Source organism: Podarcis pityusensis (assembly GCF_964106645.2).
Source record: "Podarcis pityusensis genome assembly, chromosome: 17".
NCBI lineage: Eukaryota > Metazoa > Chordata > Lepidosauria > Squamata > Lacertidae > Podarcis > Podarcis pityusensis.
Genome location: NC_138042.1, coordinates 7,584,853 through 7,600,698, shown reverse-complemented (window position 1 = coordinate 7,600,698; position 15,846 = coordinate 7,584,853). Strand labels below are relative to the sequence as shown.

Genomic DNA, 15,846 nt, shown 5'->3' with positions numbered 1-15,846 from the left:
ATTGTATATCATTTCCCAGAATCCCTTTATTACTTTACAATTCTACCACATGTGGTAAAAGGTGCACCTAATAATTCCTTGCTGCTGCCCACAGAGTAGGCACATGGTAATGTGCTCTTATGTATGGAAGTGAGAGCTGAGAGCTGGAGCATAAAGAAGGCTGATCGCTGAAGAATTGATGCTTTTGAATTATGGTGCTGGAGGAGACTCTTGAGAGTCCCATGGACTGCAAGAAGATCAAACCTATCCATTCTTCAGGAAATCAGCCCTGTGTGCTCACTGGAAGGACAGATCCCGAAGCTGAGGCTCCAATACTTTGGCCACCTCATGAGAAGAGAAGACTCCCTGGAAAAGCCCCTGATGTTGGGAAAGATGGCGGGCACAAGGAGAAGGGGACGACAGAGGACGAGATGGTTGGACAGTGTTCTTGAAGCTACCAGCATGAGTTTGACCAAACTGCGGGAGGCAGTGGAAGACAGGAGTGCCTGGCGTGCTCTGGTCCATGGGGTCACGAAGAGTCGGACACGACTAAACGACTAAACTACAACAACAACGTGCTCTTGCCTGTGCTCATTCAGACTTGTCTCAGGATCTCAGCACTTGTGCTATTGCTGCCATCGCCTGCAGGCCCTCAAAACACCAGGGAGTTCTGTGGGCCCCACAGTGTCAGGGAGCATGCCTGCTTGGGAGTGATCCTGTTTCATAATGAGACCAGGGCTGTGGCTGAAGCACTGACCATATCGGCTGGAAAATCCCCCAGAGCATTCAGGAATCTGCTAGATCCCATACATCTCGGTTAAGGGTAGCCAAATGTTGTGCGATTGCCATAAAATTTAGGGAACAAACTGTGCTATCGTAATGAGTAATGCCTTAAATGATAATTTTAGGTTATATGTTAGTGACTTAGTTTTAATTTATATATTCTTTAACTGTTGTTATATCCATAGCTGTCAACTTTTCCTTTTCTTGTGAGGAATCCTATTCGGAATAAGGGAATTTCCCTTAAGAAAAGGGAAACATTGAAAGCTTTGGCTATACAGTATCTGTATTGTCCCTGTTATACCTAACTGCAAATTCAAGTGTATCCCTATTCTGTTTTATAACTTCCTTGATATTGTATGTGGGCTGGAACTGGTCTGTGACCGAAATAATAAAATTCATTTATTCATTCATTCATTCATTCATCTCGGGGGGGGGGGGGCAGACCATCTCAATGGATCCTCCATCCTAGAGGAGGAGATACTGCCACATCCAGGTGTCTCAGCAGGGATGGATCTGCCCATAGCAACAAACTCCCCGCAATCCCTGCTACTAACAAGTCCTTCCTTTCCTGCTCTGTTGGGTTGCCTGCATCACCACTAAGCATATGTGGAATTCTGCATATAACAGCTTTCCATAAGCCACTGCAATGACCTGGAAAAGACACGGTTGTTGTGGCAGGCAGAAGGCTGATTTGCACGGCATTCAGTCAGTCAGTCAGTCAGTCAGTCAATCAATCAATCAATCAATCAATCAATCAATTATTGCCCTTCCTTCTTCCCTGACAGGGACTCAAGGCAGTTTACTGATAAAATAAGAATAATCAGCACATGATTGGCCATTCCTGCACTTTAATACTTTCTGTGGACTTGCCAGTTAAGTGCTGATGTGACTTGGCCCTGAGTACCTTTCAGAAGGGGACGTGGGTAGCGCGGTGGGTTAAACCACAGAGCCTAGGGCTTGCCGATCAGAAGGTCGGCGGTTCGAATCCCTGAGACGGGGTGAGCTCCCGTTGCTCGGTCCCTGCTCCTGCCCACCTAGCAGTTCGAAAGCACATCAAAGTGCAAGTAGATAAATAGGTACAGCTCTGGCGGGAAGGTAAATGGCGTTTCTGTGCACTGTTCTGGTTCACCAGAAGCGGCTTAGTCATGCTGGCCACATGACCCGGAAGCTGCACGCCTGCTCCCTCGGCCAGTAAAGTGAGATGAGTGCCGCAACCCCAGAGTTGGCCATGACTGGACCTAATGGTCAGGGGTCCCTTTACCTTTACCTTTCAGAAGATGCCACTTTAAAAAGAAAATAAAAGTAGTTTCAAATGTAAAACATCAGTGATATTTTCCAGCTCTCTTAGCTGAACTGTTCCAGGTTATTTGACTTTGCGAATGGCACTGTGGGCAGGTAAAAGGAAGAGACACAACCATGTGCCGAATGATGGAGCAAGCCGGAGAAGAGGTTTTGTGCCTGCAAACCTGCTTTCCCTTTGCCGTGCCTGGGCTTGCTGCTGAATGCCATGAATGCAGTGGCCAGATGTCAGGTGGGAGAAGGGGAGAGGGGTCTGCTTGTCTGCAGGGATCAGAGCAAGCAGGAATGCGAGACGGGAGCTGGGGGAGGGGAGGGGGAAGAAGAGGTGAGCGCTGGCATCCAACTGGCATCCAATGTCCTTTGGACACATCCCAAGAGGCTCTGTTTGTCTTTCAGAGGGAAAATGGCAGAGAGCTCCCTGTTTGCGCAACGGCTGCAGGCCATTACTGTAAGTATTCTTCCTCCCCCCCCCACTACCCCTGCCCCACTTGTGCAGAAATGGGGCTCAGGGTCCTCAGGCGAGGTCCAGCCTCTGTTGCCCACAGGAACTGCCCCCCATCCCCGTTCCAAAGCTGAGGGAAAGGGGGAGAGGTGGGTGGGAAGGCAGAGTGCCCAGATCTGCATGCCAGAACTAAGCGATTCTCATAATAATAGTGTAATGTATCTAGGGTGGGGGCGATAGGGGCAACTGCACCAGGCACAACCTGGGCAGAAGGCACAGCTGTCAACGTTTCCCTTCTTTAAGGGAAATTCCCTTATTCCGAATTCCTCGCAAGAGAAGGGAACATTGACAGCTATGGCAGAAGGGGTGCAGTGCCTGCTATGTATTCACGACCCTCAAAGCCACATTGCAATATGTAATGCTCTACAGTGGTACCTCGGGTTACATACACTTCAGGTTACAGACTCCGCTAACCCAGAAATAGAGCTTCAGGTTAAGAACTTTGCTTCAGGATGAGAACAGAAATCGGGCTCCGGTGGCGCAGCGGCAGCAGGAGGCCCCATTAGCTAAAGTGGTGCTTCAGGTTAAGAACAGTTTCAGGTTAAGTACGGACCTCCGGAATGAATTAAGTACTTAACCTGAGGTACCACTGTATTTATCAGTTTGGCATCATTAGGTATTTTTAAAAGGCTGACATGAACTGGCAGGGAGGCTTATTGCGGCAGCTAGTGGTGCTTTGTGGGCTGCTCCTTTGCCCTATAGCCTAACAATGGCTGTAGGTTGAAAGCACATGACTTTCCCCAAAGGATCCTGGGAACTGCCGTTTAAGCCCTCAAAGAGCTACCATTCACAGCACCCTTAACAAACTACAGTACCCAGGATCCTTTTGGGGAAGTCATGTGCTTTAAACGTATGGCATGGACACAGTCAAATGCATTCAGCCGTGGGGATGCTGCTGGTTTGAAGGAGAATGTTGGTGGCATGTGGCTGGCCAGCTATTGCTGATGGGATGGCAGATTGTGGGATATATTTCTAAAAAATTATTTTCTGGGCTTTACAGCTTCTCATGACTGGCGGTTAAGGTGCAAGCAGCAGGAGCTGTCTATCTTGAGAAGCCTATTTAAAGCACATACCACTAAGAATCCTGGGAACTGTAGTTACCGCTCACAGAGCTATGATTCCCAGCATCCTTAACAAACTACTATTCCCAGGATTCCTTGGGGGTGCTTGCAATGTATGATGTGTGTGCACTATTCCTTTAAAGCACATTTGAAGCACATTCCCTCCCCCCTGAAAGAATGATGAGTGCTGTGGTTTCTCAGGGCTGCTGGGAATTGTAGTTTGTGAGGGGCAAACTACCGCACTCGGGATTCCTTGAGGGAAAGAAGGCGCTTAGAATGTGCTTTGTGAAATATACTCAGAGTCAAGAGTGGATTTCATGCTCTTTATTCAGCTCATAGTAGTGAGGAGGAATGGAAGTTCCCCCAGAATGTCTGCTTTATATACATTATTTACACAATGGGCCCCACGTGATTGGCTAATTCCGGGATTCTCCTGTAAGCCAATCAGGTCACGGATTCACTTCCACCTGGAGCTGGATTGGGTGGCTCCTGTGGACCAATCAGACTGCTGCATTCTGGAGCCTATTGTTCTAGGACCAATCAGGCTGCTGCATTCTGAAGCCTATTGTTCTAGGACCAATCAGGCTGCTGCATTCTGAATCCTATTCAACTCCGTACATAACACTTTGAATGCATAATGTATACACAGTCTAGTCCCTGCTCTGTAATATAAGGATAACAGCATTGCCCTCCCTGGGTTGATGTGAGGATTTGAGAGGATTCCGTTTTTAATCCCATTTTAAAAAACCTTCCTGCACGCAGGCAGTTCCCCCATTCCACAGGGGCAACCATTTTAGACCCAGCAGCTGTTTACAAACCTATGAGCTGTATCAAAGGCTGCAATTCCGCTTGCACAACAGACTTCTGTGCACACAGTTGCACTATCCTGCTCCTGTTGCCTCGAGTCCCTTGTGCACCCTCAATATCAGCTCCCAGGGGGTGGGGGACCCCCTGGATCAGATTTTGGGGCATGTGGGGACATGGGCATAGCCAGGATTTTTGTTAGCAGGGCAGGTTTTTTATTGGGGGGGCAGAACCTCAGTTTGCTATGTATTTTTATTTATTTTTATTGATTGGGGGGCAGCTGCCCCTCCCTGCCCCCCCCAGCTACTCCCATGCGCAGGGAGAAGAAATTGAATGAGTGTAACTCTGCTTGCGCAGTTCTGGATACAAGCCCAAGTTCCCCTGCAGGAAAGGAAGCAGCCAGAGGACCCCCTCCATTTAAAATACGATATCTTTATTGTCATTGTCCCATACAGAACAATGAAATTGAAAAAACTACATAAGACATTCAAAAACCCCTAAAAGCTCTGAAACCCCATTTTAAAATACAATATACTCCTATTGAGACTCCTTATACTGTGTTTAAAACCAGAATTGCATTTGGGTAGAAACTGTTTCTTAGGTGGCTAGTCCTGGTCTTTATAACCCTGTACCTCCTTCCAGAAGGCAGAAGCTGAAAGAGATCATTTCCGGGGTGCGCACTATCCTGCGCTATCTCTGCAGCTTTCTTATGGCACCTGGCAGCATAGATTTGATCTAAGGTGGGAAGAGTGCTACTGAAAAGATGACTTGCAGGGATGAACTTTTGGGGAGTCTTCCTTCCAGTCTCACACGCGCATTCAACTGGGAGAGGCGCTAGTGAAAAACAGCCCCTCTCAAAATACAGTTTTGTATGGCAACCCGTTTTCTCTAGAAGAAAATAGCACGGCCAGAAATGTGATGATTTGTCTGTGGAGTAATGCGTCCACACATTGGGCAGAGAACTTTGGTTTGAAGTTCTTTGAGAAGAAAGCCATGCATTTTGAAGAAGACTTCTGTTTTAAGTCCAATTTAAAGATAAGGAACCATAAGAAGGGAGATTAGGAGCCTTGAAGTTGTCCATAATAACAGTGAGCAGCAGCCTGAGCGAGCCCCTGGCCACAGTCTTTCCCACTATGAAAGATATATTGTATTTCTATTTAAATGGCAGCAGTTGCTTCTGAATTTGCATTGCACATGCAAATTTCATGCAAACTTGATTCTTGATGATACACAAGCGGCAAACCTGGTGTGTGCATATCTCTTCTGCCCAGTGATGTGGCTATTGGAAGTGGCCAGGTCCAGTATACCTGAAGGAGCGTCTCCACCCCCATCGTTCTACCCGGACACAGGTCTAGCGCCAAGGGCCTTCTGGCGGTTCCCTCACTGCGAGAAGCCAAGTTACAGGGAACCAGGCAGAGGGCCTTCTCGGTAGTGGCGCCTGCCCTGTGGAACACCCTCCCACCAGATGTCAAAGAGAACAACAACTACCAGAGTTTTAGAAGACATCTGAAGGCAGCCCTGTTTAGGGAAGCTTTTAATATTTAGTAGGTTATTGTATTTTAGTGTTCTGTTGGAAACTGCCCAGAGTGGCTGGGGAAACCCAGCCAGATGGGCGGGGTATAAATAATAAATTTATTATTATTATTATTATTATTATTTCAGCCCTTGAATATATTCCCAGCGTTTTTGGATTTGGGCTAAATCTGGGCTGCTTCCCCTCCTCCGTGGGAAACACTGAGCAGGCCTGGTGTAACCTGAGCTGCCATTCCTTTGCTCATCCTGCCTTTGAAACAAATGAATTATTCACCAGGCAATAGCTCCAACCTGAACCAAACAGGAGCAGAGGGATCTGGAGGGCTGCCCAGACTGGAAGAAGCAGGGGCCGGGCTGGGGTTGATGCCTGCGATGCAGCCCGGCTGCCCTTGTGTTCAGCCCCACGCACACATCCAGATGGGAGATGTTGTCATGAATGGTGCATGCCAGGAAGCATAGTAAACATTTGTTGTTGTGAGAAATGTTTCAGCAGCTGAGGGATGTTTCTGTGCAGGGGGAGAATCGGGGCAAAGGGAGATGGAGCTACAAACAGCAGTGAGGAGCCTTCAGTACGTGAATAGTGGCAGAAGCACCCATGACCTTATGCGCGCCACAGGGTGTTTTGAGCGCATGCAACATATGCTGGCTTGGTAAACACATTGTAAACTCCGTGTAGGCACACACCCAAACACTGCATCAACATTTGTACCTTTGTACTTGGTGATAGGGTCTAAACCACTGAGCCTATTAGGCTTGCCGATCAGAAGATCGGCGGTTCGAATCCCCACGACGGGGTGAGGTCCCGTTGCTCTGTCCCAGCTCCTGCCAACCTAGCAGTTCGAAAGCACATCAAAGTGCAAGCAGATAAATAGGTACCGCTCTGGCGGGAAGGTAAACAGCGTTTTCGTGCGCTGCTCTGGTTCGCCAGAAGCAGCTTAGTCAAGCTGGCCACATGACCCAAAAAACTTTCTGCGGACAAACGCCAGCTCCTTGGCCTGTAAAGTGAGATGAGCGCCGCAATCCCAGAGTCGTCTACGACTGGACTTAACTGTCAGGGGTTCTTTACTTGGTAATAATTCATTAGATGTTATGTCCTCTCTTTTAATTTCATATGCTCAGTCACCAAGGAAGATTAGAGCCCTGATTTCATTCATAATTCCTATTAGTCTCCTAAGGGTTGTTTATGCGTATGGAAGTCTGTTGGCACATACAGATGGTTGTGTGGCATAAATATGTTGATTTTAAATGTCAACACAATAGACTGTAAACTCCAGATTCTGCTGGGCACACCCAGGTTGTATAGACATGGTTGTGTTTGTCCCCAGTGTTCTAATTGAATTATTTGAGATCATTGCAGTCTGGGGCCAAAAAGTAACCATTCTTTAGAAGATGTTTAGACCTACACAGTGTGGATCTGTCATCAACACAGTTAAACCAGTCTGATAATAGCAGCATTATCTGAACCAACGTAGTGCAACCTTCCCCAGCCTAGTGCTTCCTGATGCTTCTGACTATGACTTACATCAGCTGAAAGGTACAAAACATCAGGAAGACTCATGTAAACAAACCACCCATATGTAACTCCAGTGCAAATAGCATTTTGATTTTTTGGTATATTAATTCAAAAGCATTAATGATGAACACTTCTAATGATTTCCCTAAACTCTGAAAAACCACGCTGTTAAAAGAAAACTGATTGAGAGGTAAAACCAGTCTCTTCAAGAGGATTAGCCTCCTTTGATTGATTGTGACACACACACTTTCATGGATCGCAGCCCAAAGACGTGGTCTGTGGACCAGTCGTCCTCACAAGGATATGCTGCCGCCTTTTAGGTGCCACGAGGCTACAGAGTCCAGCCAAAAGGGGAGGGTGGCAGTAAAGTCTCCCTCTTGCTGCACGGAAACCTGCCCCCCTAGGGTCTCTCTCTCTCTCTCTCTCTCTCTCTCTCTCTCTCTCAAACATCCCCAGGCTCAGACGGGGGGGGGGGCATATGGGCCACATTCCCTATGTATTTTTAAAAAGCACTGTTGTATACAGTGGTACCTCGGGTTACATATGCTTCAGGTTACAGACTCTGCTAACCCAGAAATAGTCGAAGAGTCCCCTCTGTGGTGACTCCAACTTCAGGCAGGTGTCAAGCAGGTGAACCAAAGGCTGACCCATCTTGAGGCTTATTGCCTTACGCTGTTAGCCCAGAAATGGAAGCAAGAAGAAATTCCAACGAAAGAAGAATGGCAGACGAAATTAATGGACTATAGTGGTACCTCAGGTTACATACGCTTCAGGTTACATACGCGTCAGGTTACAGACTCTGCTAACCCAGAAATAGTGCTTCAGGTTAAGAACTTTGCTTCAGGATGAGAACAGAAATTGTGCTCCGGTGGCATGACGGCAGCTAAAGTGGTGCTTCAGGTTAAGAACAGTTTCAGGTTAAGAACGGACCTCTGGAACGAATTAAGTACTTAACCCGAGGTACCACTGTATCTATATTTTCCATTTTTTCTTTATATGCAGATACGGTCCAAGCCTTGAAACAAAATTATTTGTCAGCATAACTTTTGTGAAAATTATTTACATATTTACTTATTTATAAGACTTCAGTTATCCCCAGGGTAAAAAAAAAAGGGGGGGTACATTATCTACCTAGCCCTGGCCCCTGCCTGGCTCTGCAAGACCCTGAACATCCCGGTAGGGTTAAGGGGGCAGGCCCTTTGCAGACAGGGCAGTCTCTCCCCCCCACCACCCCAACCCGCATCCTCCTCCCCCCCCCCCCAGCTCTTCCAGCCTTTAAAAGGGGGAGGCGCTGGCACAGTTGCAAGGTGGCGTCTGGGTTGGCATAGATGGGTTTTTCCTTAACCGGTGGCGAGAGGGAGACAGAGAGATAGAGAGCAGCGCAGCGCAGCGCAGCGCAGGGCGAGACACAAAGGGGTGGCGGCGGGGGTGGGTCTCTTCCCTGCTGCTCCTCTTGCACCCAGGTGATGCTGCTGCTAAAGGCCGAGGAGGGGCGGCCCTGCTGGGCTTAAGTCCTCGGCGCGGTCGGGCAGGCAGGCACGCCGCTTCGCCTGTCTGCCGCCCACGTGGGCTCGCTCGCGCCCTGCCTCCCACCGGCGGCGGCGGCGGGCCCTTTGTCCGCCCCTCTCTCTCTGCAGGGCGGCTCCTGCCTCGCCTCGCCTCGCCTCCCACCCCTTAGGTCCCCTTTTTGCTTTGCTGCAGGAGCGGCGCAGGCTGCAGGAGCGTATCCTGGCCACCCGCCGGGAGCTGGAGGAGGAGAGACTGCGAGCCCAGCGCCTCAAGGTAACGCCCAGGAGAGGGATGCAGGAATGGATGGACCAGAGGGATGGAGGTTGGGATGCGGGAGTGGGGAGATGAAGGAGGTGAAATGATGGCGGGGTGGGGGGGTGCGGTACCACTGTGGGAGGGACCAGGGGAGGAGGGGGCATGTCAGACCCCAAGATTAAGGTGGTTGGGGGCCCTGTTGTAGTTCCCAAAATAGCACCCCCCCAAAAAATAGAGCCAGAAATAAGATACTACAAAAAAAAAATGTCTTGGAGTGTCTTAAAAACTAACTCGTGTATAATGGCACATGCTTTTGTGGACTTTTCCCCCCCTTGGTCCACCTTGATAAACAAATAGAAAATACTCTGTGCATGTTCATTTAACTCCCCATTGCTTTTGCTCACTTCCACTTACCAACTCTCAACCTAACCTACCTCACATGGCTGTTGGGAAGATATAGGAGGAGGTATAAAATGGCTGCAAAATGGAACTTAGTGCTTGTATCACAGGCAACAAATGTTGGTTCCTTTAACCCCATTAATGCATCTTTGTTCTTTAAAGGATCATATTTTTTTCTGCACACCTCCCAGGGGAAAAAAAATCAGGACAGCTCCAAGGCTTCAACCAATCATAATCTGGCCTGAGAATTGCATGCTTTAGATCCCTAAGTCCCAGCAAAAAACAGCAACAACCTTGCTTCACTTTCCAATGTTCTGCACTAGAAATAAACATGTCTAATCAAATTTATAGCCCACATTTAGCAATGAGTTTCACTGGGCATTCTGACACAGTCACTGGGATATGAGCCATGGGTTTGCTTGCAAGTTTTTCCTGTTTTGGCCTATGTTTTCACAACCTTGTGTGAAAAAGGTGTGCAAGAGGACCACCTATGTGCAGGTGTTCATGCCCCTAGAAGCTGAAAGCTGTGGGAGTCAAGTTCTGACTGTGTGGCCCTTTGTGTTCAAATGCTTGCATGATGCGTGGTGGTTGTGGAGAGAGAGAGAGAGAGAAACGGTGAGGATTGTGGCTGGAGTACATTTGAACATCCGCACTAGTGGGTGTGTTCAACATCTGCTGTCAACGCCATGTAGCTTCATTATTTATTTATTTTAAAGTATTTCTGAACCGGCCTCCATCCTTTACCGTGTACCAGGATGGTACATAAAGAGCATGACCGACAATCCTAGCAAATACAACAATACAATTTTTTAAATAAAAAAAATCACCACTAAAATACATTTCCAAACAAGAAAAGCAGTTGACACACCCGGCACTGAATATGCTGCAAATATCTGGGCATGTAGCCTGGTGTGAAAAGATTGTACTGTCAGTGTTTCGTGTGTGACTGCTTGCCCATATAGACCTATATGTGCATGTGGTTGAACAAAGATGCAATTCTGGGTATGCGCAGGAATGATCTCATGTGTGCCTGTGCATATATGCATGACTGTAAGCCCATTGTCTTGTCTTGATGTGTCCTGACAGCCCACGTGTCTCTGCCGGCGTGAGTGTCCAGCGCAGGATTGCTGACAAATGCATTCTCTGTCTCTCTTCTCAGAGGAAATCCCTGCGTGATCGTTGGCTGATGGAGGGAACATCCTCACCCACAGACGACAACGATCACTTGTCTTCTGTCTGGGAGGCACAGAATCGCATTCAGGAATTAGAGCAAGATCTGTCCAGGTGGGTGTGTCCTAGGTGATGGCAGGGCAGTGGTGGAGGAGCAGCACTGACAATAACACACCCAAAGGGGTTTCATGGTTTTACCCAGCACAGAGAAGCAGCCGCCTCAGTTTCCTCTCCCTTCTCTTGCCCCTCCCTGTGGGGCAAATTTTAGATTGTAAGGCCCTCGGGGCAGAGACCTGTCCTCTTCACTCTCTATAAAGCATCTCACATTCTGTTTTTATTTATAAAAGTGTTTATATGCCCCCCTCTCGTGAAACATTAGGGTGGTGTACAACAGGAACATTTAAAATGAGACAAAGCAATAATAAAAATGACTGGCTACTCAAGGAACGTTTTGGGCAACTACTCAGGCTTTTTTGCAATTTTTAAAAAAATATTCAAGAGATACCTGAAAGTTTAAAAAAAATGAGGACGCTTGCTGAATCTCTGCTGGAAGAGGCAGCGTGGGACTAGCAACGCTTAAATGCCCATCTCCTAGTGGAAGCCAGTCAGGCCGCTGATGGCAATATATACATAAATAGCAACTACAGCCACAATAATGTGCTGTTCCGGCTGAAGCTGCAGATGGAAGCTGATGATGACATCGAGGTCTCTGGAGGACGTGAAGGAGGGATGTTTTGTGGGCACTTTGTGTCCCCCTCATGCCTCTGCATCTTCTTCTTTCCGGAAGAGAAGATGCCTGGGACTAAAAACAACAACAACCAACACTCAGGACAGAGAAGCCTGAAACCACTTCCTGGCCTGAGGGAGCTGGAGGGAAGGAGCTCAACGGAGTGATTAGTCAGCAAGGCTCCTGAGGATTAAATCACCCTCCAGCAGCAGCAGCAGGAGGAGGAGGAGGGCAGGATCCCCCAGGCAGTGCAAAAGTGACAACTCAGCAAGAGGGGTGGAGAGCCTCCAGCAGCCTGGCTGTAAATGTGGGGGTGGGGGTCTTCTCACACCCAGGCGCACAAGCAAGAAGCCAGTATTTGTCTAACCAAAGGATGTCAGAATACAGTACTTGCTCATGAAGGATAGTGCTAAGGTTCAGCTCATAAGGTTACTTAATTCCAAAGGACAGGAGAGCCAATTGTTCCCAGAATAGTGACTGGTGAGTTTAGAATGGGGCTGAAGATCTCCAGCTTAAAACCCCACTCAAAACAATGAAATACATCCGTTGTTCTTGTTGATGTTGTGATTTCTGTCCTGTTGGGTTGCCTAAGGTCCTTCAAAAGCAGATTGCAAAGAGAAAAACACAACACAGTAATAAATCAACACCAAATCAATAAAGCACAAGTTATTTCAAGCCAGTCCATAGCACTCTTAGTAGCATGCAGATGCATCTAAAAAGCCAGGTCTTAGCCAGCTGGCTAAAGATCAGACAAGAGCAAGCCGGGCAGGTTTCCAGAATGAGGAGGCAACCACCGAGTAGGTCCTGTCTGTTATAGCTACATGCTATGCTTCCTTTGCCAAACTTCCTCAGAAGGTTTTAAAATTATGGGGGAAGAGGACAATCTTGAAGGTAGATGTGATATGCTTTCTATGGCCAGTTCCAGTCTACCATCAGACTGCTGTATTTTAGATTTGCAGATTCCAAAAGCATGTCAGAAGGAGGCCCCACTCATCTAGATGTTACCAAGGCATGTGTTGTGATAATCAAGCGCATCAATTTCCTGTGAACAGAATCCTGGTTCACACATCTCTGTGTTACAATAACCATGTGGATCAGGGGTGGGGAATTTGTGGCCTTCCAGATGTTGTTGAACTCCCAACTCTCATCAGCCCCAGCCAGCAGGACCAATAATGAGTTGTCGTCCAGCTCTGACCGCAGAGCCACATGTTCACCAGCCCTGATGTAGAGATTTGGTCATGGCCACCATTGTTCCCTGTGATTGCTTGCCAGTGACATGAACTGTTGTCCTTTAATGGCTGTTCCTCTCTTTTTGAAGCCTCCAGACTCAGATGCAGCAGCTGGATAATCCAGAACTTCACCAGGGACTGCAGCAGCCAGAAGAGCCTGTGAAGGCTTTGAAGGAGGTGAAGGCATTGGATGGCATTGGGAAGGTATGAGTAGTTCCTGATCTCCTGTGTTGTGGCAAATGCAAAACTGCCTATCAAGCACAGAATCTGACATTTTGAGAATTTCAGCATACATTTTTTTAAAACCAAGCTTCTTGCCCTTATCATTGTAGGGAACAGCTTAAATGTGTGGAAATCACCTAATTTGCGTGGTACGCTCAGCCAGACCATGGCTCAGTAGGAATGTGCAAGCATGTGGGGTCCAAGAGAGGGGATTGGGGCCACTTTTACTACTCTTTAGTCATTTTGCTGCTGCTTGAGCTAAGCACTGAGCTAAGCATGGTTTGGCTTTGCATGTTGTCTCAAGCCAGTCTCGAGGCATAGCACTCTCCAGACTAATCATGTAACCAAGGTTTGTCCCGTGATTTATGGCTTGTGGTTTGTCTGGGAGAGCTAAGCCACGAGACCAGACCTGGGTGATAAGCTACGCCAAAACTAAGGCTTAGCTCAGCTTAGCAGCAGGAGATTCAGGGAAGCGAAAAAGAGACCCCAATCTCCTCTCCAGTGGCCCACATATGCATAGTTTGGCTCAGCAAACGGGACAACAACAAATGAAATTTCAAAAGCCAGGACTTCATTTATTCAGGCAACAGGACCTAATGATCAATGCTTTGTGCCCTGTTATGTAATTCTTGGATGTTCGCTCCTACAGCCAACCTGCCTCCAGTGTCCATATTCTCCCCCTTTCTATCATCATTTTCTTTTAGAATTTGGATCTTGGAAACAGAATATTTTCTGCTGTAGTTGCAAAAGCACCTCTGATCCCTCGTTCAGTAGACATCTTTAGGCACCATGTGAAAATGTTCCTCTTCAACCAAGTCTTCAGCTGATTTACATTCTATGTCTTTTAAAATGTGCTGGTGGGGTGGGGTTATTGTTTTGTTTTGTTCTTGTTTTTCTTGTGTATTTTGTGTTTTTATGCTGTGAACCGCCCTGAGATCTTGGGATGAAGGGCAGTGCAGTCGTACCTTGGAAGTTGAACGGAATCCGTTCTGGAAGTCTGTTCGATTTCCAAAACGTTCGGAAACCAAAGCGGGGCATCTGATTGGCTGCGGAAGCCCCGCCAGACATTCGGCTTCCAAAAATAGTTCGTAAACCGGAACAGTCACTTCCGGGTTTGCAGTGTTCGGGAACCAAAACGTTTGAGAACTAAGCTACTCGAAAACCAAGATATGACTGTCTACACATAAAAGGTTGTAAATGTTTCACTTTAGATGGAGTTAAAAATTGTGGGTTCATTATCTAGTGAGAAACTGAATTTTCCATATAGAGATGAGGTGTCCTGGTGATATTATTGGGTTAAAAAAAACGAGGAAGGGAAGGAAGGAAGGGAGGGAGGGAGGGAGAGAGAGGGGGGGAGAGGGAGAGGGAGAGGGAGAGAGAGAGAGAGAGAGAGAGAGAGAGAGAGAGAGAGAGAGAGAAAGAAAGAAAGAAAGAAAGAAAGAAAGAAAGAAAGAAAGAAAGAAAATCAGTCACTGGAGCTTACTTTAGGTCAACCTACTCCCGTTGCTCAGTCCCTGCTCCTGCCAACCTAGCAGTTCGAAAGCACGTCAAAGTGCAAGTAGATAAATAGGTACCGCTCTGGTGAGAAGGTAAACGGCGTTTCTGTGCGCTGCTCTGGTTCGCCAGAAGCGGCTTGGTCATGCTGGCCACAAGACCCGGAAGCTGTACGCCGGCTCCCTCGGCCAATAAAGCAAGATGAGCACTGCAACTCCAGAGTCGTCCGCGACTGGACCTAATGGTCAGAGGTCCCTTTACCTTTTACATAAGATCAGGTAAGCAATATAGGATGCTGCCTCACAGCAAATCACAACATTGTTTCCAAGATCCTTTAACTGGAGGAGTAAGTGAGCTATGGCTCTTCCCTGAGGGTCTCACCGTCACTTCTTCAGGCCTTGGGTTGCACAGCCTGGCTACCCAGTTCTTCCTTTGCCCAAGTCAAGGGTTACTAAGGCTCAAAGGGGGATCCTGATCTGTTATAGAATTGGACCTCATCTCATCCCATTGCCACAAAAGCAGAACCAGGCCCCGTAGACCACGCTATACAATCCAGACCATATTGTGCCACTAGAGAGGTTCTCCCAGAGACTGAGAGATACCTGTATGCACAGTAGCCATAGCTTTCTGACTTTTGCAGCAGTCCCAAAGGAAGGAAGTTCCAATGGATTAAGTGCTCTTGGGCAAACCTGCTTAGGATCACACTGAGCAACAGAGATGGGGAACTTGCAGCTTTCCAGATGTTGCTGTACTACTCTTCCCATCATCCTTGACGATAGACCTTGCTGGCTGGGGCTGATGGGAGTTGGAGTCTCAACAGCATCAGAAAGGCCACAGCAGGTTTCCCACCCCTGATTGAGTGCAAATGTCTCCAGAAGACTCCAGCAACTGAGCCACAATACACATTTTAGAGGAAAGCAAAACATTCTTTCCATTCTGAACCCCGATGTGGATCTCAATCAGACCCTGTGATAATGTCTCTGCACCAATACCCTTAACACCTTCCTTCCTTCCTTCCTTCCTTCCTTCCTTCCTTCCTTCCTTCCTTTCAGCTTCCTCTGGTTTATTGTTGATATATGTCTGTTTCTCACACAGATGAGCCACCTCCTCTCAGGATGTGGGCTCAGTTTTGTGGGGGGGGACCCCATTGTTGAATTACGCTCATACACCCACACACAGGCCAGGCCACATGAGGTGTGCGGAAAGAAGAGGGGAAGGGTATCTCTGTGGGAGTGGAAACACTCCTCCCCAAAAAAATAAGTTAGTGGGAGGGGGTGGTTGATCAAGGCAGCTATGGTGAATTGGTGGATGTTATTAAAAACTTAAGTCAATTAAATTTCTCTCCCACCCCTCCTCCCCAAGGAGCC

General features: G+C 47.7%; 1 protein-coding gene across 2 annotated transcripts in view; it reads left to right on the top strand.

The window, feature by feature from the left end:
* The window catches only part of PALM3 (paralemmin 3), a 45,393-nt gene that overhangs the window by 21,324 nt on the left and 8,223 nt on the right, over window positions 1-15,846 (top strand). For both annotated transcript variants that reach the window (XM_080988079.1, XM_080988080.1), the window contains exons 2-5: window positions 2,458-2,509; window positions 9,176-9,256; window positions 10,797-10,921; window positions 12,853-12,967. In XM_080988079.1, coding sequence (XP_080844205.1) covers window positions 2,465-2,509; window positions 9,176-9,256; window positions 10,797-10,921; window positions 12,853-12,967 — 366 coding nt within the window. In that variant the 5' untranslated portion in view covers window positions 2,458-2,464. The remainder of the gene's footprint in view (window positions 1-2,457; window positions 2,510-9,175; window positions 9,257-10,796; window positions 10,922-12,852; window positions 12,968-15,846) is intronic.